This window comes from Chroicocephalus ridibundus, chromosome 9, assembly GCF_963924245.1.
Source record: "Chroicocephalus ridibundus chromosome 9, bChrRid1.1, whole genome shotgun sequence".
NCBI lineage: Eukaryota > Metazoa > Chordata > Aves > Charadriiformes > Laridae > Chroicocephalus > Chroicocephalus ridibundus.
This window is the reverse complement of record NC_086292.1, coordinates 30,533,273-30,558,794: the sequence shown is the minus strand read 5'-3', so window position 1 is coordinate 30,558,794 and position 25,522 is coordinate 30,533,273. Positions and strand designations below refer to the sequence as shown.

The 25,522-nt window shown below is 37.8% G+C and overlaps 1 protein-coding gene across 3 annotated transcripts in view; it reads right to left on the bottom strand.

Moving 5' to 3' along the window:
* Positions 1–4,661: 4,661 nt before the first annotated feature.
* The window catches only part of CIB2 (calcium and integrin binding family member 2), a 49,909-nt gene continuing 29,048 nt past the window's right edge, over positions 4,662–25,522 (bottom strand). For 2 of the 3 annotated variants that reach the window (XM_063346184.1, XM_063346182.1), the window contains exons 3-6: positions 20,177–20,288; positions 12,423–12,570; positions 12,130–12,325; positions 4,662–6,451 (exon numbers count right to left, since the gene is read on the bottom strand). In XM_063346184.1, the coding sequence (XP_063202254.1) occupies positions 6,430–6,451; positions 12,130–12,325; positions 12,423–12,570; positions 20,177–20,266 (456 nt within the window). In that variant the 5' untranslated portion in view covers positions 20,267–20,288 and the 3' untranslated portion in view covers positions 4,662–6,429. Of the gene's footprint in view, positions 6,452–12,129; positions 12,326–12,422; positions 12,571–17,955; positions 18,193–20,176; positions 20,289–25,522 lie in introns of those variants that run through there. The other variant, XM_063346183.1, reaches the window with a different exon arrangement.

Below are 25,522 nucleotides of genomic sequence, written 5' to 3'. Positions count from 1 at the left end.
AAGCCAAAGTTTAAAGATGTGTAGTAAGAGTGACTTGCGAAACTGAAAATTCTAGTGCTACTGTCATTATTAGGATGTGTGCAAATACAATAGAGAATTTATCTGTATTTCCTTATCAAATTTGGTTATATTATTATAAGAACAATAGTCACTAAATTCATCATAAAAGAGATGAAAAACTTTTAAACATATGAAAAGCCTCACTGAATTTCCCGGAATTTAATTTATTCCTGCAAATACACACCTTCATTAACCTATTTGTTCAGGCAGAATAAATGCACTTTTAAATTACTCCTAGGGGGAATTCCCTCTGAATCTACAATGTTTTTCACATGCAGAATCTTATATCTGCACCAAAAAAAAAAAAGTTGCGTGGCCATTTTCTGAAACCAAAAAGACCATTTTGGTTAAAATCCCAATATTCTTTTTCCTCTCCGGGTCTACCAGGCCATAATGACTTCCTAAACAGAAGACCATTTCCTCTTAACAGGGGGAAAAAATCTGGTGGGTATCAATTTATTTCTAAGTGCCATTGAAGTAACCCTGAATATTATATTGCTAAAAAAGCTATTAAAAAGCGGGGTCTGACTTCCCTGGCAGGAACTGGACAGAGGGATACTTTCTCAGAGCGAACTGGGAATCATTTCCATCAAGTAAACAGAGACACCTTGAGCCTGCTTTCTCACAGAGCTTTATAGGAGGGAAAGAGCAAAGTCTTCAGTTATCACCCTACCAACAACGAGCCGCCATCGCCTGCAGCTGCTCAGCACATGGAGCAGAGAGCAAGCTTCAGCCGGGGGGAATGGCCCAAGCTGCGATCAAGCCCACAGCCTGGCTCCTGGCCGGCTGCCACGTCCACTGATTTCACTTGAGAAAAGTTACAGTAAAAAATGAGGCTGGACTGGTGCCCATAACCCTCTTTGGCAGAGTTAAACCACTCTCGCCTACGTTTTCAGGCTCCTACAGCCTCAACCTGTATGTGCACAGAGAAGAGTGTACAAATCAGGGTTTGTACCGCAGGGCTCGTGAGCACGCATGCATGCCAGATTAATCATGTGTGTACAAAATAGATATAACAAGAGTCACGGGTTTATGTACAAAAATATTTGGATCTGAGCAAATCTTAACTGAGAAAGAACAGAAGGAACAAGTAATCTGCATTGCAACAGCAAGTACACAGCGCTGACGCACTGCACTTGAGAGACAGTCGAAAGAATAGGGCAGTAGGGAATTTCATTTGGAGTTCAGATTCTAAAAGGTCTTTTACAGACAAGAATAGCAGAACTTCCAGTTAAAGGCATTTTCATCTGTAATGCCAATGCCCTTTTAATTCTACCAAGAACAGTCTCTTCCTTTTCCCCACCAAAGAGAATTTGATAGTCACTCGGTCTCATTAACATCTCTACAAGACACCCATAACTGCAAAATGATACAGAGAAAAAAACAGAACATCTGTTCACTGCGTCCTTCACTTCTGTCTCAGACACCCATCTTTCTAAGGACACGAACAATTATAATTTTATTATCTGCAATGTCTTCCTCATCAAATTTCATTCCACTGTCTGTCCCAGCTGAGGTGTATTGGGCAGTAACATTATAAACTCTTTTTAATCCTGATGTTATTTCAGCTCAAATTGATTTATTATGAATTCTGAGCAGACAAGTATAATATTTCCCATTCCACAAATGTATTGTTACCAAAAACTCTGTCTCTAGCTTACTTTATTTTCTGTTATTTCAGAATATAATCTGAATCTATTCGGGTCTTTAGAACACGTATAGAAACTTTATAGTTTCTGCAACAAAATCCCTATTTGTTTTATTTTTAATGTACATTTCAATTTTCATGGATTTTAATAAGAAATATTTTATTAATATGCTGTTTTCATAAAAAACAACAAACACTGGAGCAGATTCCATCTGTGTAAGAAGAGAGGTAACGTCATATATGGTGCCTTACCTCAGTTTGACCTTAATTCAAAGAAACACTTCTACTCAGAACAGTACATTTGCCACGTGTTGAACATTAGGCATATACCTAAGTCCCATGGAAAATGAAGTACCTGGGTCATCTGAGATGGAGATTTTTCACAGCAATCAAATATAAAACTTGTTAACAGAAAACATTATGGGAGATAAACTTCAACGCATCAGATAACACACATCTAAAATAATAAAAGTTGAACTAATCCATTCTTGTGTTTTCTCATACCAAGCAAAAGATATAGATACCACAGAGCACCTATAAAGACTTCAAATTAGTGTTCATCACTGTTCTAAGGCAAAGAAGCTAGCGTAACTTAGACAGAAAATACATAAAAGTTCCTCTAAATCTACAGTTTGCTATTACCCATAACAACCGTGGCTGCCCTATTTCCAGAGAACAGGACAGATGATACGAAATAATGATTTTTACAAACAAAAAACCATGAGGTGCTCCTATTTCATAAAGGAGAAAAGAAAAAGACTATCCAATGATACTGGAAGACAGCAAAACTGAACAGAGGGAATTAAAAGCACATTAACTTATGAAAGGGAAAAAAATTAACCCATTATTCTGATCAGTATCAGAGACCAACATCAGAAAAAGGAAATGAATAATTGTATAGAAAATTACAATATCTACATTTGAGACAGAGCTGAAAATACTGTAAAGGAGCATTGTCATTATACTGGGTCAAAACCCAACTAGTACGTGTATAAAGAAAAAAAATTCTTATGTACACAAGTTATTCTATAAAATCATTAAGTTTTCATGTACCTGTTTCAAAAGTATTTAGTTTTGCCCCTTGTAAGATTCAACGTCATGAATTTGACCAAATATGAAACTTTCTGTGTTATTATCTACAGTTTTAAAATCAGTAATTAACCACAGTTTTCATCTTTTTGTTTCTGGCATCATAGATGCTACGTAGTATCCTATATTTCAGGGAAATTTAAACAGTTAAATGAAGTTAAATGGATAACCTGATATGATGTTATGGTGCCACCTTGTGATGTTGCCTCAGAAGTGCCTCTAACATGTACGAGGAGGCAAAAATTAGCCTTGGGTGGAAAAAGGAAGGAGACGGTTTCTATGGATTTGCGAGAAATTGCAAGAGATTCCAACACTGAGTCTGCTGAGAAAGAGGAGCATGTGGTTATCGACTAACAAAAGAACATTCAGCATTTTAAGATTACATTAAAAGGGCATGAGAGAGGACAAAGAACTGCTGAAAAAAACCCCGACTGCCTTCCTCAACGCTGATCCAATTACAGACATCTGAGTTAATTCCACTGAAGTCAGCAGAGTTACTGAAGATTAATATGGAAGTAATGAAGATCAGATTTTGGCCTGCAGGCTGTTATAAATCTCAGCTTACGGTATTCCCTTAAAACAATGATAAACTGAAGTGTGTTAATAAGTAACCTGGTTATTACTTGCTTTTTGACACTATTTTATTCACTTTCACTAGCTCCTTTTTGTCCCTAAGACACTTTGAGTGTGTATAAACTGGAGCAAACACACACACTTAGCTATTTTCATAGAGGCTTTAGGTAATAGTTTTCCTTTTTCTTTGTCCAATTTTGAAGGCAAATATAGAAATGTCCATTCATATCTAAGACCATTTTTGCAATACGAAATGTATGTCCTCTTGCTTTTAAGGCAGAATCCAAAATTGTTTTAAATCTAAATCTATTTTACTGCTTCAGCTTCTTTTAAAATTGCCTGGTAGTTCCTTTTAAATAAGTGAGCCTGGTTGAAGAAACACTTGCTAGTGAATTCGCAAGATTCTGCCAATAATGCTATTGCAGAAATACAGCTGGTTTTTTTACCTCATAGCATTAGTTAAGTCTGCAAGGCATCATGCTGCATTCCTGCTCGCTCAACACTCTTGCCAGAACAAAAGCTTCAGCGGCAAGACGTCCAGCTACAGACAACTAAGAACCTGCAAATCAAAGCTTCTTTAGAACTCTGCCCCTTACCTTTGCCATTAGGTGGTATAACAACTTACCCACTACCAGGTAGGATTATTTTGCTCCAGAAGCATTTAGAGGACACATCTCTCTCAAACTCCAGGAACATACTATGTTGCTCGGGTTTTTGTTACAAGAGATGAACATAAGTCAAAGAAATAAAGGGAGTTAGGCCAAGTGCATACTTCTGTATCTGCAGTACTCTCAGTTAACTGTGGACAGGAGTATTCCTTCACAGGGTGCTCCTGATTTCTTTTTCTCTCTGTTGCTCGGCTCATGTAGATGACTCCAGGGTTAAACATCTGGCTGTGGCTCTTCAACTGCTTTGTGACATTCAGGTCAGGGAGGAGGTAGGGAAACAACACACTGAGCACATTCCAAGGCAACTGAGGTCTTCCTTTAAGTGGGCAGGCTGATCTAATCATGGAATGGCACACAGTGTCAGGAAGGAAAGAATTTTAGCTAATAGAAATTTTGAAACATAGAAAAAGAACACTGATGTCAAAGGGAACTGACCTATGTCATCAGCACCAGATCCTTTTTGTCTGAATAATGTGACCCAGAACCATGCAACCTGGTATTTTACAATACGTACTAATCATGACAGAAAGACACATCACACAAGGGTTTCAAGATTAAATATGTATCTTGAAATAAATAAAAAACTGTAAGGCTGACATTTCAATGAATAGGACGTAATTTTAATATCTCTTAATACCAATGTCTTGCAAATTGTTTGAATCAACCAATATATCTAACAATCTGCTCAAAATGAAAAAGAATGAGGCTTGCATCTCTTCTTACTCAATCAGAACTGAGTATCAGGATTGATTTATGCTCATTTTAACTTAGGTAAATAAATCAAAGGGGATTCAGGCTCTAATTCCTTTATCTAAACAGAAACCAGTAGGAGGGAGTAATAAAATGCTATAAACGTCACTGAATGTGATCACTAAAATATATTTTAAAAATAAATGTTATTACTATCCTACAAGTTTTGTTTTCACTGTGCTGTCTTAGGCAAGTCTGTCCTGTATACCCTGAATATCCAAAATATCCATTGACATTTTTAATGTACAACCATAATGCTAAAGAAATATTTCTTCTTGATGCATACTGTGTAAATGTGAACAACAAGCTACATTGTGAGCTCACCATACATAAGAGGTTCCGGGGTAGATAAGCATCATCCCTACAGAAATGGTAAAAAGATTCATGACTTTACTTCAACAAACTTTTTCAATAAGAATAACACATTTAATCTTTTGAAAGATTTCACTTTACAGTAACTGGAATAATGACCAGAAAGGAAATTAGTATGTGCTTAGCCCAAAAATTCTCAAAGCATGACAGAATGCATCAAAAGTTTTAATTGTGATGACTTTGATACAGAAGCCATGTAAGTGACAGAGCCCTTCTATTGACTGTTAGAACAGTAATACACATATGATTGTCTTCAGGCCCCAGTACCTAAACAATACTGGAATTGGGGGAAAAAAAAAGATCTAGCTGAATTCCAGCTGGAGAGGAAAGAGAAATATAGAGCTGCATTCATGCATTTTATGGGAAAGATTGCATAGCTGGTTTAGAAAGAAAACGTCTTTTCATGTCCTTAGTAGTAGTTCTGTGCTTCTTTAACTTCTTCACGAGTTATAGATGATTATATTCTTCCATTCCATATTATCAGCCCATAGAATGAGTAAAATGCAAGACCCCCTTTGAGAATAAGGACACAGTTTTAACATTTGTCTTGGGAAGAAATGAATCATGTATGCAGTTACCATACATAAAAGGCAAATATTTCAAGTTTCATAAGGACATGACGATCCATAAAATATTGGTTGAAGGTAAGCACCAAACCCAGCAACTGCCATTTCGGTGACTGAAAGGCAAACCTGGGATGTGGTTGTCTTCAACACTGGGAGCTTGATCTTGACTGCAGTTCTTTCACCTAAGATCATTTCCATGCAAGATCCCCAGCTGCACAACACAGTGATAGAGGCATCTCATTATTTAAGGCCCATGCTTTCTTTCAAATACTCTTGGAAAAGTCACCAAAGCTAATCTCTCTGTCAATCTCTGGTTTGGTTTTTTTTTTTTTGCACTTTTAAGAGCAGTATTAAATATTCATAAATATAAAAACTATGTGGAAATACCTTTAATAATATTCTGATTCTGACTGTTTAAAAAAAGAGAAATAAAAGAAGAAAAAAAAAAAAGAAAACGCACAACCCACTAACCAACCCTCTTTGCCAGAATGCTTGGCCAGCAGTGAAGATAAAAATGCGACTGTTCCAAATATCTTGTAGATCACATGATGCTTCTGTCTCTTTGTGGACAAGAATTATTTCAGTACCTTCTGCTGAATTCTAAGAAGCCATAAGTAGAGGACGAAAGCCCCCAAAGTGCCTGAGATTCAGAAAGGCTGGACTGGCAAGTCATTTCTGATAACACTGGCTCACGGAAACATCTTCAGATTCTTATGTGGAAAGTACTGCAAAGGAAAGAAAAAAATTAAGAGATGTAAACACATCTGCCATTGTGCACAACATTTTCCTTAAAATACAAAAAGGAGGGTGCTGTGTAATCAGTCTGAATCTCTTCTCCCGTACTCTCAGGAAGATTTAAACATTCTGGGAAAAATTTCCATCTTCTAAAAACGTTAGCTCCGGGGGGGCAAGGTCAGCACTGGATTAAATCAAGTATAAATTGACCTACTTGGATATACAGCACAGTCAAATGTTTCCCAATTGCACTTTTTGCTGTGGCTCAGCATTTGGGTTCCTAAACAAGTCAAATTAGGCAGATAAATTTGTTGTTTCTCTTGCTACGACCAAGAGATTGTTATCTCCTTTCTATTTGTACTGTGATACAGCCAAGCAGCGTGCCTTACTACTGCTATCAGTTTTAAGAAAAACTCCTGGGCATCTTGGCAGGACAGTAAAAGATAATTTAGAGAGGGTGTGCTGAAAGCTCACTTTCACTAGGTAGTAATCTCTGTTCAATGTCATGACAGAATAAACCATATGTTTCGTTCTTTCTTGACTGAAAGCAGGAGAGAATTTTATGTATTTGTGTATGTAAATACTCTTAATTTTGATGCCTACACCAAAACAAAACTTTAAAGATTTGGAGTATTTGAAAGGCTGAAGAGTTCTGGATGTACAGGGTTTTCATTTTTGTTTTACAAAAACAATGCTCTAACTTAATTGCAGCTATTTGATTTGAATCAGGAATTCACCAAAGGATGCTCTGTGGTATGCATTTGGAGGAGATAAAATTTTATGTCCACAGTGGTCCCTAGGAACTTTATATCTAGGAATTTAGTCAATCTGAGTGACACTGAAAGATATGATGTATAGAAGTCTGGCATACTAGCCTAAGTATTGCGAAAGCAAGTGTACAGTGACGCAAAGAGCTTACCGGCACCATGTTTTTAGAAAAAAAGAATTATAAACACCTTGTTCACAACTCAAGAAATGTCTAGAGCCCCATATTAATCCAAGCTCTTGAAAATTTAAGTCCCACATAGGCAATCTCTAGGAACTAAAACATCCATCACATTGTACGTGAAAACATTTTAGGCGTGACTCCTTAAAACAATCCATCCAAATCCACTTCACTGGAAATCTGTTTATTGGAATTTTTTTGTATTTCCATCAGAGTGACATTTTAGTCTTTGGAGACTAAGCTTTTTACTAAGAAGCAGATGAAATATTCTGTGAAAAATACTAACAAAAATTATTCCCTTCTACTGTTTTCTTGCTAAGCATCTCCTGCCAACTTGTCACTAGCTCTAATTTTAGTCTTTAAAAACTAGATAATCTGCATGGCGGGACAAGTTTTATGAGATGTACATTTCCTATAAGAGAGCTTCTGTTAACTTCAGCTTTAGGTAGGACTGGAGTCAGGACGTCAACTATTATATGGGTAAAGGCCCACAAAGGTTTCAGAAATACTGCATTTCCAATGACATCTTTTTGTTTAATCTGTTGTTTCTCTGTCTAGTTCTGGCAGCTCCCAGGTGGTACTAATGCCATATTCTTCTCAAACTCCATTTCAAATTGTTATAGTATGTTTCACCCTCAGGCATTCAAATAAGCTTAAACTTCCAGGATGATTTATAAAACAATTTCCTGTGGAAAACGTAACCAGTCTTGTAGAACAGAACACTTAGCTAGTGCCAGTTCAGAGTGCTAATACTTCTATTAAACTACAAGCAGCTTCTTAATGATAGCAATTTTGAGTGAAATAAACCTACTGGGATCAAATTTTCTGAACTAGCAACTGTCATTATCATTTACAGCTTACTCAAACTTCCGGGATAACAGCCAAATATCCACATATCTTCTTCCTTGGCCAAAGATTAACAGTGTTTTCCTCTAGTCTTAAAAAAATTCCTCAACCACAGCAGTGCAAATCAAGCAACAGACTTTACTGCATCTTCATTTGCGTGACAGCAGTACAAAGCTTGCAAAGGCCGTCTGTAGGAGATTAAACCTACACAGGGTCATTAAGTAAAGGTTTGAGAAACGAGTGATGAGAAAAGGAAAATCAGTCAATGTACGGTGGATGAATTTTAGCTCATATCAGGTCATAAGCCTGGATCATGGTGCCAAAATTAATGCCTGCTGTACGTATTAAGTATGCACGATAATATGACAGCTTAAAAAAACCCAACAAATTGAGCTGTGTGAAAAAAAGTGCTTCAAAAACAGAGTGTACATTGTTACAGGAATCTGGCCTTCCAAGGTTTTCTACAAACAGGGTAAAGAAGGTATTCCCCCTCAGTAATTTCATACTTCATTTTAATGATGATGAGATTTTACAGTTGGATAGTTCCCATTATAATAGTTCTCAATGTTTGTCAGAAGTCAGGTAAGCACTGGTCCCATGCAACAGAGCAGAGAGAACAAAAATGTTCTATGGTTTGGCAGAGATCACCTGCTGAAGCAGTGTCAGAGCCAGGGATAAAACCTAACTGCCTTGCATCCTAGATTTCCTACTCCTACGATGTGAAGGAGTGGCTTTTGGTGGGGAGAAAAGGCAAAGAACAGAATAAGAAATCCTTTACTACAAATAAACATCATCTGGAGTCTGGTAAGTGAATGAACGTTTTCAAAAGGATCGCATACCAAGTGCCGGTATGGTATTCTAGGATCAGCTATTCAGAAATGCTGATTGCCCAAAGCTCTACAGCAAAGTCTCTGAAAGCTGCAGTTATCCAGCATGTCCAAGTGCTCGCTGGCAATCATTTTCAAAAGTGGCTATTGCTTTGTTTCCCACGTGTTTGATTTTCATAGCTGCTAAGCAGCTGAAAGCATAAATCAATAGGAATTCCTTGAATTTAAAGTCTGAAATGCATTCAATTGGGCACAAAAAGCAGAGATATGCAAAACCAAATTAAATTATGACTGTCTCTGGGCATTGATGGGTTGGTATTTCTTCCATGCACCTGCTGAGGATTTCAAAAGGGACAATTTTGTTTAGATGAAAACATGTTTTCATATTTTTTTACAATATTAAGAAGATAGTTCAGGCATAGGTTTACCACTGCCATACAGGGTTGTTGATCCACTATTAAGACACTTTCTGTGCTTTGCATGTCCTGTATTATATTACATGGAGAAACTGCACAACCCTGTCTTCAGTTTGGCTGCACACAATCTATGGTTATCACTTAGAAGGACCATTACAGCTGAGACACAGAAAAGAGGAAAATGAGAAGCCATGAATCGAGAGGGAGATAAATTCAGAAAGATAAAAGAAAGCATTGTTTCATTAAATGAGTAGGTAATGTGTCCAAAGCTGTTATGGTATAATTGAACTCAATGAATAGGAACTGGGTTTTATGTGGTGAGAGATCAGCTACAGGAATTGCGCTCTTGCCCCATGTCACACGTGCTGTCACACACTAGCATGCATGGGGTACTCTCGGAGAGCACTGGTTTAGTTTCAGTCCCCAGTCAGGCCTTGGTGTACCTGTGGTGGCACTAAAGTTCAGTGGATCCCATTCCAAAAGTCAAATCACTGTCTCCCTTTAGAAAGCAACAGTCGCACAGTATTTAAAAAATGACAGTCAGTGGCTCAGAACAGGAATTTCAATAACAACAAATATGTCAGTCTATGATGCACTGCATACAGCAAAAATATGACTAAGAATGTCGTCAAAAAATAAAACACCTTTACAGGCAAAAGGAACAGTAAAGGGCAATAAGGGAGAGGCATCAAGTCTTCCATACAGATTGGTTTGGATAAAAACAGTCTCATGACCTTGTCACTTTCTTTTCCTGCAGCTGCTAACTCTGGCTGAAACAGAAACCAAATCAGAGAAAATACACAATGTCTTCTCGGCTCTGAGAGGTTTTCCATTAACACCCTCATTTTGCAATATAATGACCCAGCTAATCTCCTGGACCCAAAAGGAGAGGGAAGTTACCATTTCCCTTGAAGCCAGGGATGGAAAAAATCTGCCTAAAACATACACATTGCTGCCTTGAATATCAAGGGGACATCTTGACAACACGCGTTCACCATGTCACAGACATGGATCAAAGTATGTGTGTTTAAACTAAGCAACTGGATGATCAGCCTTCCAATATTTGGTAGCCTGGTCCTTTGAGATTATCAAAGTTTTCAGTGATCCCTCCCTATTTGCTCTTTACCTAATCTATAACAAGCTCTGTACTTTTCACTTCATCCCTCTTTTTACTCATCCTTCTGTTGAGTACCCAGCACTCAGGTCTTTCCCCTCATTTCCTCAGCTTCCCAAAACATCACAAAATTGGAAAAGAAAAATAATTATGACAGTCATTCCAATAGCTACAGTGACAAATGTTCCCCTCTGCTACTTTCTCAGGAAATGACTGGATTGCACAGCATCCTCAGCTTGGAATTCCCAGTCAGCAGTTTGCAAGCCTCTACAACGCAGCAGTAAAGTCAGTCATGGCACAGGAAACTCCTGAAACTACAGCGTCTGCTGAGTCTTCAGATCTGCCTTCAATCCTTCACATTTGATCTCTGCTCTCTACCAGATCTGTAGGTACAGTACAGTCTTTTCATTGATTAAGGGAAACTCTACCTGACCCCAGCAGCTTCTATATGGATAATAGCGTAAAGAAAACATTTTCTTAGCTGGAAATATATGTAAATAAAATATTAGAATACCTACTCAGCTGAGCCTCACTATAATGATGATACGTATCACATTCTAAAAGAGTTTCTGCTGATACACTTGATTAGTCAAGGAATGCCTGATACGTCTCTAATGTATAAAAGACACCCACACTGACTTTGTAGCACATCCTCTCGAGATGCTGATGTTTCTCAGGGTTCATAGGAATCATGTCCTCACGCTTTATGGTAGAATCATTTTGTTATAACGTCTTTCCTTAGAAATTCCATTTATGAAAGAAATAACCTGTTCTGTGTTCTGTAGGACACCTAAGTTCTTAAACACCATTAGCATTATCAGTCCAAATTTTGATCCATCTTAATTCTATCCTAATGTTCATCCTTATTTCCTATGAAAATACAGTTTATTCAATCAGTCTGACTGTGAGCTTTGTTAATCCCCCCCCCGTAACTTCTGAATCCTTTGGCAATTCAACAGCATGTGACTGAATGATGATTAAGTTTCTGCCAATTTCCTGCAAACAGGCAGCTGTGTAACAAAGAGTCTGTAAGTGCTGCACCTCATAGAAAGATGCAAAATAATTCCGCACCTTTCCAGACATCAGAAAATCTACATAGGTGAACGAGTCTTTGCACATTAACTGCAGAAAAAAAATTGAAATTGTGCAGTATATTTGTAACAAGTACACAATATTTACACACATCCCTATTCAGAGAGGTTGGATCCTTGCTATAAGGCTTGAGAACAATATGAATTTGAGCTTATAATAGATCAAAATATTTTCCTCAAGAAACCAAAACAAACCGGAAAAAAAAAAAAAAAGGTTAATTAAAAGTCCTTGAGCTCTTACTCTTCAAGTTAAGAGAGACCTGGAATATGCCCTAGAAAAGTAAACTGAGTTAGGGCAAGAAGTCATTCTCTAGCCAGCTCTCTGGTAAAGTACTTATGTCTGACATTTCTTGTGTTACACTACACGGTGACAGCCTTAAAATATACCTGAAAATATGCATGAAACTATCTTTTTCTTAAAACAATACCTGAGAAAGTCTGGTGCTTTGGAAATCATATTTTCAAAATCTGCAAATCCTAGTTTCCCATCGCCATCCATGTCAGCTTCTTCTATCACTTTCTCGCAAACCAGAGTGATTTCTTCTGCTGTTAGCTCTTCTCGGGTCAGCTTATTGAGGGTTTTTTCCAAGTCTGATTTACAAATGAAGTTATCTGTGTTAAAATCTAAACAATAAAAGAACCAAAGATAAGATCACCAACAACTCTCATAGCTATTTACTCCAAACAAAAAAAGGGGTAGAGAAGCATCCCAATACAGTACCATAGATCTTAAAGGCATAGATTGCTTTAAGCTCTCTGGGAGCCATTTCACTGAGCACAGAGAACATATCCACAAAGTCATTGAAGCTGAGGCTCCCCTCTCCATCTTCTGAGAAAGATTCCACAATCCTTTCCCTGAAGGGATTCTCCTGTGCAAAACAACAGATAGATAGATAGATAGATAGATTTAATATTTGGAAGATCAAAAAACCTGCAGACGCCCTGTTAATAATTATCAGAATTTAATTCCACGGTTGGCTCTTCCAAAACACTTCTAAAAATTTACCTTTGCATGCTTCAGCAGAAAGTGTCAGCAGAACACGCTGCTGCATAGTACTGCTTCTCACCCAGATGTTCTCAGCTCCATTGCTATTCACTCTCTCTAAACTGGTGCTCACTTTGTTTCTCCTCTGTGGAACACGTGCTTTATAAATGTTACGGTAAAGGTACTAAGAGTGTGAGTTTTGCCCGTAAGAGGTTGCTGACAGGGTGCCAGACTGACAGGGTGAGGAGGGTTATGGCTCCTACGTTAAGAAGCTAGTACATAGGAACAGGGGATGGCAGGAGGGGAAGGGAACACAGAGACCAGCCTGGAAAGCCAATGAAACAACTAGGGACTTTATGCCTTCTGGTGGCACCTGACTGAAGGCTGGAAGAACAAATATTATTTATGAAACCACCTTAAAAAGTAAATATCTGCATTCCACACCTGATTGATGTGGAACCATCAATCAGCCATCAACCAAACTATGTCTGTTCACTAAGGATGCAATAGAAAAGTCTTTCATTTTCACTGTGATAGATGTCAGTGTCCAACCTGTGGTTGAACTGACTAGAAACTCCACAGTCTTAAATGAAATTTCGTCTCCACAGGAGATGATTCTAAGATCTGTTTCCAGCAGCCTACCAACCCAGCTCGTGACAAAGCTACTCCAAATAAGACAGTATTCTAAAACCACAAACACACAAGCAAGCATAAGAAAAGCTGCTTTAGTACTCTGAAGTCCAAAACAAATGCCTTTATAGTAACAAAACATCATCTTTCTCACAGCTATGTAAAAACTCAAGGTGAATTTGTAGCTATGTCTATAAAACCAGGAAAATCAATTCAATTGAATACGAATAAAACGCACAAACATCATTTGGGCTGTGAGCAGCATCTCATCAAAGCTGCTCTACAGATCTTATCTGAAGCCAAGACACTGATTAACATGTTGATCTCCTATAAATGTAAACAGCTTTGGTGGTGGCATATCATGTTCATTATTGTTAATATGCGTGCAGCGTTTTATTTGGCTTTAAAAGAAGGAGTATTATGAAAGCTCAGAGCTTAAACATATATCCATTTAATTTCTTTTTTTCTGCAAGTTCAATTAGCTAACAGGTATTCATAAACCATCCAATTATTTTAAATGAAGTTTCATAAAACAGCTATATTTGAGAGGTAAATTACAAGAAAATGTTATTTTTCAGTTTAATTCTTTTTTGATAATTCACCCAGAATATATGTATCTATAGAACACATTTTCTGCATGCCTGTGGAGACTAAAAAAATACAAGCAGCATGTACAAAGCAGAGTTACGTGAACAGATTGATATTTTATATTTATGTAGTATTCTTCATCTTAAAGGAACATAAAGTACCTTACAGGAATTGGGCTATGTACCACTAATACGCAGCTGCCTTTGAAGTGAAATTCAACAAGTGTTAAATGGTGTGCAGCAGCTTACAACAAGAGCTGAAGATAAAGGTGTTCAACTGAAATCACAGGGGGAACTTGGAAGCATAATGAAATTTGTCACCCACACAGAGATAACAATTAAGATACATTTAAAATAATGGAAAAGTTTTAAGGATTCCTGTTAAAAGACAAGCATAATATACAAAAGTTTCATTCCTCTAAGAGGAATGTGAGGTGTGACTGTGAACAGGGACATTTCAAGGCGTGAACTGATCTATACCACACCTACATACATTTGGCAAGTCATGTCACCTGGGAAATTTAAGAACAGATTTCAGTGGCCATGCCAGCTGGAACTTTAAGATACTTCTTCACAGAAGCTATACTGGCCATTCACATCCTCAGAGAGCATACCTGACTATCAGGAGGTTTCTATTTAATGATAACAAAGCACTCAGGATACATTAACCATCTAATGAGATGTCTTTGGGTCTTGCAGTGTGTTCTCCAGGACTTCTTCCATAGGAGAAATTAGTTGGAGTATGCCAAAAGGCAAATATCCATGTAATGACAAACCATATAAGCATGTGTGTCAATCTTCTGACGATGGGTGAGATCTGAGACACTGGAAGCATAATTCCCTGAGACAATCAAGATTCAAAATTCGAGAAGTAACCTTGACCAGAGATTTTAGCACCACTAAATGCCAAGATGTTTCCAGTCTTTCTGGCTGAGATAATGACCACGGCCACGGATAGGTGAAAGAGGGACCACAGAGCCATAGGCTCAAATAACAGCCCATTAAGGTAGTCAATACTAAATTCAAATTCTCCTGCAGGGTTTGATGATTGAAGTAATTCCACAATAGGCAGCACCCCTACAGATTTCAAAGGGTGGGAGATTAATGGGCTCACTGTGCTCTAAACTGAATATGTAAGGCTAAGCTCACTCCTCAGAAAAAGACAAAACCAGGCCAAATAAATAGAGTAGAAAAGAGGGATTCTTGAAAATAAAAAGACAACAGGCTCAAAAAAGCAGCAGGGTCACATCTCTCAAGAGTCTCAGGACGAAAAACAACACCACAGAATTAGCCAGATGGCTGAGAGAAAGTAATTGTAAAAGGATACGTAATGATCACTCGCATCGTGTGCACGGTGTGTAGAGGAGGTATAGCAGATGTGCATCTGTGGGTACTGCTAAGGCTAAAGTATCTGACCTGAGTGCTTGGAAATGTGCCTGTTTGTGGCACGAACATATGTACAGACACTCAGTGGAAAACAATTGATTCTATTATTTCAAATTCTCGGTTTGTTAATAAGCCAAAGTAACGTTCAGTTGGGCTGAAATATATGAAAAAGGCACACTTTCTTCCTAAAAAGCACATAACAAAATTAGTGTATCTGTTAAACGTTTAATATTAGAGAATGCTAAATATCAGAGCAGACGAGAAAACTTATTAGAAAAATTAACTTCTTTATTTCTAAAATACGATATTCCTTTCTTTGCAACAAGCCTCATCAGAACTAAGTGTCATGGTAACAGTTGTAAACTGACATCTTAGAGGCAGCATTGGGTAACAAAGAGGGAGTACACAGATGCAAATATCCCTATCAGCAGTGAATATCAAACCCGGGACTTTCTGCATTAGAAATGCTAGGCGTGATCTCTGTGACTAAGTATATCGCAGTTGCATAAAATGAATTATCTATTTGGCATATCAGAGCTCTTGAAAATACAGATGAATTAACAATGAATTAAATGGACCGAAGCATACTTCTTAAGTAACTCTTTGCCAAATGGAACTCTAAAACCTAAATGAAAAATAAAATCTTTCCTCATATTGATTTCTTTCCTTTAACTTTCTCATATTATGTGTCTTCAGGCAGTATATCTCTGGTTTACACAATGGAAAGTATTAGCTTACCTTCGCAGATACTTTTCACATCCTTTCTGTAATTTCATTACCTCTACTCTAAAGAGCACAGATTAGGACTCCATCATATTTAAAGGAAAAGCCATGGGGGAAGGGAGTAAAGGGGAAAATGATACTGTTCCTTCCTAGATTGTTTTCCCCTAAACACTAATTGTTTAAAGAAGAATCCTTTTAAAACTAGAGACTTACACTTGTCTTGTTAAAAAGCTTTTTCTGTCCTCTCACAACAAAAATGAGAGGGGAGACAGAAACAATAAAGAACTGTTACAGCTAAAACTCTGCTGCTTTGCAGATTGATGCTGCTGTAGTGTCTTGAGATAATCCACCTAAATGTGCCATCCATCTTTTTTAACGATCACTTTTGCTACTCAGATAATTGTGTTTCTACTCATTTTTGAATGTCATGTGGCATCTATTCCAACACACAGACCTAGAACACCATACAGTAAAACACAACCATTACTTTTCTAAGAAAATATTATAGGGTTTATTCCTGAGATTGCAGCTAAATCTTACCAAGTCACTTGTTATTTTCCCGTCCTCGACTTTCCAACACAGGCTCCAGGAAAGCACTGCATTGTCCTTTTGCCCTGTCTGTTTTGCAGCTTGATGAATTAATTTAAAGCACTGTATCCTATTTTCACAAGCTAATGGCATTTTGGAAATAAGAGGCTGCAAGTAAAGCTGTAAAATAGGTCAAGCTAACTAAGCTGGAGAGGATGGACAGTCATTACAAAATGCTCCTCAGTTTTATATACACAGAAGCTTGATGATAGTTTTCTCTTTCATATTTGGACATAAGTCACTGACATTAGGGAAGGTATTTAAATGCACAAAGCAGTCTGCTTTGCAGACTACTAAAAGCCAGAATCCCTTTGGATGATTTAATCAGGACTTGTTCAGAACTGATCAGAAGCAAGCCTTTCTCAAATTTCAGGAGTTAATCCTAAAAAAGTAGAAACGAACTTTTATCAGACAAACATTAATATAAAAATGGCTAAGTTGTTCATTACCAGATCTCCACAGGAGAGGCTGGTGCTTTGGAAGGGAAGCATAATAAGTGCAACAGCAAATTGTTCCTGGAGCAGATAAAAGCACATAACTTTGTTGGGTTTTTTTTTCCCTTTTCTTCTTCCTCAAAATCAATAACTTTTTTTTCATGTGTAGATGATCATGTTCATGTAATCAATGTTCTCTGCAGTGCCTACAGGGTACTGATTAATAAAACCCTGCACAAACCAAGGCTAAGATACAGCTAAGCTGATATGTTTACGTTTTAAGAAAATGATGGTGTCATTCTGTCAGAAAGCAGAAATGTCAGTCAGTTCAGCAACGGGCTCACCTCTTTACTGAAGGCTGTGTTGGTCACAACAGCCAGATAACCAAAGATTCTGGTTGCATATGGAGTTGATTAAATATTACAGAACACAACAGTATATCATGGGAATATAAGGCCTTTTAACAAAAACTGATTCACTAACTATAGTAGGAAACCGCTGGCAACACTGGTAAAGACCATCAGGCAGGTACAGATTTGGGGTTCAATGCAGAGAAAATGGCCCTCACTTACTCCACTTGGAGGGCATACAGTTCATTGAGACACACAGTTAAAAAGGGGTTTCAGAGAAGCAAGAAGAGTGGCCTGAAAGGGGTAAAACATTCCCTCATAACTAGAAAAAACTAACAGAATGCAGAGACAAGGAAGGTGGGATGAGCTGCAGGCGAAGATTGGCCAGAGCACGGCTGGAGGCTTGGGAAGAGTTTCAGCCTGCTTGCGGGTGTCATTGCCCATTACACGGGAAACTTTGAAACTAAGGACTCATGGAAATTAATTCTAAAATTCCATCTGCTTAAAATTGTAGGAAGTGTCTTCATTTTATTTTGAAGCAACTCGCATGCATTCACATGTTTAAACTTACCAAAAAAAAGGGTGCTAACACTGGTTCTGACAGGTGTGATGGATTCACTGTTCCCTGCGTGTCCTTTCTTTCTCCTGACTGATCCGTGTGCCTGCTGGTCATTCTGTTTCAGCAGTGTGCAGATTTATGAACTACCTTACTCACCACTGCAGCTAATGTCAAGGCCTGCGAGGATCAATGAAGTTACTGCGTGGGCCAAAAAAAGAAAGCAACAGACTGTAAAGTGAATGAAACAAAAATGGTTCCCCTCCAGGAAGTCCTTTTATGACCAACTCCTGACGGAAGGATCGCACTACGCTACAATAACCAGAGACAGGCCATGCACCAATTTGAAGATTCTGACAATTAGGGACGTATGTGTCACAAAGGTGGCCTCCCACGCACTTCTACACATCACACATGATCTCAGCCACCAGGTTACATTCCCACAGCTAGCGCTCTGGAGACGACAGGGATAATGTGAGTGAAATCAGTTTTGTTTTGAAACAAAATCACTTTCGCTTTCTACATGGTCTTATATCGAACAGCCCATGTCATTGCTACAATTAATCGCTGCAATCTCACAGGTGCCCATACACCCTAAAGTTAATTTATTAGACTGCTGCCTGTGTAACCAAGATTGTCAAAATTAGAGAGCAGAGACGCAATGAAACAGACGGAGCAAACTAGCTCTGTTAACTTTGGTGTAATGGTAGACCTAATCAACTTAAAGTATCTGCCCCTTCTTTATTTATTTATTTCTTGTCCTCACTTTCAACTTTTAGGAATCACAAGTTAGTGAATAATTCAGTACCAATTACAGTGAGTGACCATGAGCATTTTTTTTCCTTTGAAACACAAAAATCCTGACTCAAAACATTAATGCGGGAGGTAAAGATCTTTCTTTACAATAGCAGAATCTAATTGAGAAAAGTGCATTATTGATTGTGTCCATTTGTCAGAATCTGCAGTGGTATTGAGCTCAACATTGCCAGTAACTAGAAATGTAATGTGTATATGAAAAAAGCCAGGTACGTTGAAATTATCACTAATTTTATTAAAATTCAATAGAAATTTAGTTCATTTATTTCTATTTTAAGATTTAAATGCTGGCTTTGTCTTCACCTTGATGAAAATTTACTGAAGAAAGAAAACACCATAACGATTTATTTAGCTGTCTGGTCAAGTTGCAAAGGTTAAAGATATTTTTTTGTTAGTGTATGAGCTGGAGTTACCACCTAAATTGCTTGGAAAATGAACTCCAGGGGAAAGACCCTCCTCCCCTCCCCACCATCTGCACAGGAAATCGCAAAAGGCTCCATAACCAAGACTGACCCTAGTTTACAACTGAGATCCTAGGTAGTATTTTAATATCTTCTAGTGTCAATGTTTTGAAAGAGTTGTGGAGGAAAACCTAGCTCCCTCTAACTGATATTTGACTGGAAACAAGCTCACTAACTACTGAAAGCACTTTATCTATGAACTACTAGAATTCCTGAAATAAAATGAGTGGTTTGACAGCAGTATTTCTAAGGTTATTCCACAGTCTTATGAAACTTTGGAGAGAATTATTATAAAATTTTACATTCAATTTTACACTGCTAATTTCATAAAATCAAGTTCCATTACCCGGGAGACATCTTCTAAAGCAGGGTCAGAAAGCCTCACAGACTTGATGTGGTGCAAGAAGATAGATTATCATCCACTTTACTTACGTAAGTCTATTAGGAAGTCTATTATCATTACCACCTAAGTTTGCTAAGGTAGCAGGATGTGTTCCTGTATCTCAAAATCTAATCATGGCCCAATATAAAATTTCTGGTTTATATCTCAGCTTAAGTACCAGGCTGTCTTGTAAATATAGCTGTCTCCCATCCCTAAGATTTTCATAGAATGAGCTGCTCCTTAAGTGGTCAATCCTGTATCATTGAAGCTGAAAAGAATGTGGATGATTATCATTTCTCACTTGCTTTTCTGTACTTAGCCTTGATTTTTCACAAAGCAACTATCAGCCATCTGGCGGTTAAACTCTTCAGTCACATAACTGAGCCAGCAAAAAAGACATCATCTACCTAAATATTTTCCAGTTTCTGGAGCTGTTTTTGCCATTGAACAGTAACAGGAAGGGGAGGACCTCAGCATGCCACATTGCTTCAGGATATCAAACTCACTTGGCAAAACCTCTGGCAGATGAGCTACATAACTTCAGAAGATACAGTTTGTAAGCAGTCAGAAGCGATACCTTTAGCTCAGGCATGTTTATTATAAGCTGCATAGGTAGTTTAACATCTGGGTCCTTTGTATAGTCCATGGGCACAACGTTTGGTGCCATTTCATGGTATCGGCCATGCAACCTGTAAACAAGCAGAAAAAAACAGCCAATAACCAATTTTAAATAACCAATTCCATTCATACAGTAATCAGACACAAATTTGTTTTGCAGCTGTAATTATTATTTTTAGCGTACAAGTCTGAGCCCACCAAATTCCCATCTTTTTGAAAAAAAAAAAAAAAAAAAAAAAAAAAGAGGGCTTTGATGCAGTATCCAGCATAACTGCTACTAACAGCCACGAGTAACCTGAGGTGTGTAACTAAGTAGTGTTTCACACTACCTGTATATAGTATTTAAGCACTCTATAGGTACATGCACAGAAGAAGTGGGCCTGGACCAATGTACTAACACTGTGAGTATAACCCAGGGATCACATCTCAGCACAGATTATTGGTTGATCTGCACTACGCAAGAAAAAGTTGTTGTTTAACAGCTCAAAGAATTCAGAAGCCAAACAATATGCAACTATGATGCTACAGACAAGAGTATCCTTGGGAGAACTTCTGAATTCAAAAAGCCCTTTTCCTACCTGTGCCTCTGTAACACTGCAGATTTAATCTTATACAATTCTAGCACTGGCTGATACAAGCACACAGACCATTTCCACTTCATTCCATTTCACATAGTTTTGTTTCATTCTTGGCTCAGCTTAGTCATCAAACCAGTATATTTTAAAAGCAATAAACAAGCGTTTTTCCTGAGAGATGCAAGTCAAACATTCATAAACCTAGTTTCACTCTCTAAAGGCTTGCTTATTGTGCTAACAGCATTATGTTACAGTTTTAGTAAGGGAGATGGGAAAGAAGAGTCAAAGGCCATGAAACACATTGATGTTTCTAAAGGTTTAGAAGCTGAATACCAGTAAATTATAAAAACTTTCTCAGTCATCTCACACACAACCTGGGAAAAGACCGCACAAGAGTTTCTACAATGTTACTTCCAATTGTTACTTGAATTAATTTAACAAGTGTTAATCCCACCCTTTATTTGCTGTCTCCAAATATTCCAATGAATGAGTTCAAAAACATAGCCCAAAAGCCAAGCAAAACCAGCCATGTGTAAAGAAAACATCAAATTAAGCAGGATGCAAGTTTTAAAACTATCTTAGCACGTTTATTCTCACTGGGATGCTCACTCGAACTAGGAATAGAAGCATTTCAAGTAAAACGGGTATCCAATTCAAACTCACCAGTGGATCTCAAATGTTGAGCTCTCAAGTCACAGACAGAGATTGCCTGGCAAGTAAAATACTACCTGTCTAGAAGCAATTCATATATTAGAGAGATTAATTCTACTGATTTTCTGATTTTACTGATTCTAGTGATATTTCATGGTAGCAGACAAGTATCTAGAATCCAAGACTGTCAAATAACAGCACAAAAAGGCTGAAGAGGAAACACTTGTATCCTAGTGCTCAAACGTTAGTCAGAGATCAATATATTTAATATGAATGTGTGAACTGCCAGTTCTCTATGAAATACCACGTGTAAAAAGAATAGGAAGGAAGATCAGGTAGTTGTTGCTCACAGAAAACTCAGAAAATGTACTATAAAATGTAATTTTTATCATATGTGAAAATTTTGCTTAGACCTAATTCATAAACTGCTTAGGGCAGAAAGTGGTCATTTTGCCATGTCTTCTGTACTAACACAAGGTATTTTGGCCTCTGATTAGGTCACATGTACTATTTATTGAAAAGCTATATTTATTATACTGTGATTTATTTTCATTTTAACAAAAAAAATCCTGCCTGCTCACTAGGTATACTAACAATTACAAATAGAAATTAGTATTTTTTTTAAACAGCAGAACAGAAACAAACGAGTAAAACTGGAATTAATGCTTCGCCAACCCCTTCATCTTTCCAGCTTTAGCTGCAGCAACCCCTCAGTCAGTTCCACAAGCATCTGAGCTATTTCAGATTAATGCAGGTAATGGATTTCAAAAACTAGGAGAAAATAAGGTACAGGCATCTTTTTTCTCAGTACCTCTTTGGGCATGATTATGATATGTCACAAAGAACACATGAAATGGAACACAGAAACTTGTTTTGTCTGGATCTTAGGAAATTAATGTGTTTACACTGTGCAGCAACATATTGTGCCATACAGGAAATTAAATATCCACTGATCTAAGCATATTTCAGCTTCTTACCACAGTTCACCCTGTCATTTCATAAATACCATGTAATTCAAGATGCAATAGCCATTTCCCACTCCAGCAACTGATTTCTCTATTGTAAACAGCAGCTACAAAGATGTCCCTAAATACAACAGGAAAAACAGCTTAACAGCACTTAAAGGAAAGCAAACCTTTCAAATCAAATATCCATCAAAGGATTTTTATGTTTTTTAAAGCTAGACTACTGAAATAATGCTCTAGTCTTCACGAAAATAAAGTACTCATCACTGGAATGGCTTGACCATTGCAGGCAACATTTCAAAACACACTAGCTGGCAATGCCTGCTCATTTTCACTGCCAAGATTTTATTCTCTATTTTCTCTAGTATTAAGACTTTTCTGTCCCCTCCAACAGGACCATGAATGCAGACACTGCGTTGGGCATCTTAAAGGAGTTCTCCATAATGTCTTTCAGAAAACACAGAAGGGATTGGAACAAAAAGTGATTTGTGTTTCATAGTTTACTAAGCTTGTTATATTTATCTGAAATGCAAGGTACGGAATTTCTCTTAGCTTTCAATAAAAAACTCTGAACAAGCCTCTTGGTTGTAAAAAAATACAAAAAAAACCAACAACAAAACACCAAAAAAACCCAAGCACCCCAAAAAGCTGTGTCTATTTCTACTGGGAACAGTAGAATACAACAGAATCCTAAAAATGTTGTGGGTAAGTATCTATTACCAAAATACAATCATATCACAAGAATAAATAAACACCCGTTCATGGTAACAAAAAAAGCAGACACAACAGTGTGAATGTGAAGTTACTTTCGTACTGGGAATAATACAGTGCTACAACAGAGACTGAATACTCAGGTGCCAAATAAAAAGTACTTGTTACAGGTACATAAAGAAGCCCTTCATTGTCACCACTGTGACACACAGTGATCTGGTACTCTGTGCTATCTTGGTAGAAATTCTAAAGCTTCTTATGATGCTCACCAAATTAAATAACAAATTTTGAAACGATACCTACAGAGAAAGCAATGTTATTCTAACACGAGAAATACCCTTGTAAGGCACATGACAGGTTGCAATGTGGTGTCCCTGTTGCCATTTGCTGTGAAACAACAATTTTATTTCAATGATGGAGGCTTAGAGGGAGAGAGATCAAAGAGAGGGCACAGCCACAACTCCTACCAGCTGCTTACTGATACTCCTTTTCTCAGGACAAAGGTTTAGTCTCTTTATAACATGCAATATCAGTGAAAAGTAAACCCATCATTTCTGGCTGACAGAATCAACCATCTTGTCCACAGAAACTAACACAACCTATTTATACTGAAATTAATCCAAACTCTCCACTAGCTGAAAGAAGAATCCAATTTTTCAACTGGAAGATATTGTGTTGTTAATTGCAAAGCACTTAGCAGAGCAGTTCGGTTTTGTATTAGATCTTAGAACTGCCTTTCTGGTCCCGTGGGTATCAACTCATTTGTGTCTTCCAGTACACAGCCAACAAAAGCATTCCTATCTTACGGTGGACAAGGCACCTATATTAACTGTAAATAACAGAATGCGTCCACCTGATTGCTCCATGGTAAATACAATTACCCAAGACTGATGCATTCTCTCTGTTGTGCTTTTCCTACTACTTCAGACATTGAGTTTTTCCAGTTCCTTCAAGAAAAATTAAATTATCCTAGCACATTTATACCTACATAGAACGTAAATACACTAAATTCAGAAAGCACTTCTAAGAAAATATTCAAAGGATCCTTCTGAAGGGATTAGGTTTTAGCTAAAAACAACGTCAAAGGACACAGAATAAAACCACATTCCTTTAGTTTGCTGCCACCAATTATAATGAAACTCATTCCTCTTTCCACAACGACTTATGGCAGAAGCATGGAGTTGAACAACACATCTGCCAACAGAACTCAATTTTTAGAATCAGAAAGGGAAAGGCATGCCCAGGGATGAGACGTGGGGAAAAACAACCAAAGCAAGAAAAAACTCCCCCTGCCAAACAACTTCACTGTAACATATATATGTCCCTACCTAGACATGTTAACTCGTGCTGTTTCTACATCTGTGTTTTATTCAGAAATATCCACAACGCAGACAATATTTACTTTTACAGATATCTATTGAGATAGTATGTTCCCAGTTCGTCCATTTGAAGTTAAGTCTTTCTTTTATCTTCGAAGATGAGCAGAAAGGAGCTGCCAGGCACCACTCCGTAGACAACCTCCCAGCACGCTGCCTGGGGCTCAGCTGGACTCTGCTAGAATTAGCTGGAAGGCAGATGACGGACACAGAAATGTGCAAGTAATTAACAGTAGATTTGAGGGCGGCTCTGATATCCTGTTCTCCTCCCACTAACTCTTCCATTAATTCACCAAATGCCTCAAAGCTCTGTAGGTATAAGAGCTTTCCACCTGAGTGGATTTCACACTAAAGCATCCAAATGAGTCTGTAGGAAGTGGCTGTGATCCAACTCCTGCAAACTAAATTACAGCAATAAAATAGTCTTTCACATGCTTTTATCTGCAAGGATCCTACAACTCTATTTGTGACAGCCTTATTACACGGCATGAATAGCTAACATCACAATGAAAAAGCCCGTAAGATTTCTCTAGCTGTGGTTCCAAAACCAACATACAGAATGTTGCATGAGCTCCATTATCCTTTTTAATAAAACATACAAATGAAAAACCCAACCAACAACAAAAAAATCAGTCACATCTTTTCCCACTGAAAGTTCTTTATGCTGGGAAGTTCTTCAGGGACACCACGCACTCTTTTATGACAAACCAAGCACTGGATTGCCAGTCTCTCAAATGACCAGATTTTGTAGAAAACAAATGCAATACATCACTACCTGAATTTGTCATACCACTGCCATGCTTGGACTAAGTACTATGACCGATACTGTGAGTCAGACTCAGTAATCATCCCCCAAATGCTGCACCAATTGGCACTGTACAGTTTACTGACTGTTCTGACACATCTCCCAATAACATTAATTACTAACCATAAATAGAAAATAAAACCTCTGCGGTAAGGGCTCTAATATTTCTCATGTTCTTACAGGAGCAGAAGGCTTCTATAAGATGACTTGAACATCAGAAGC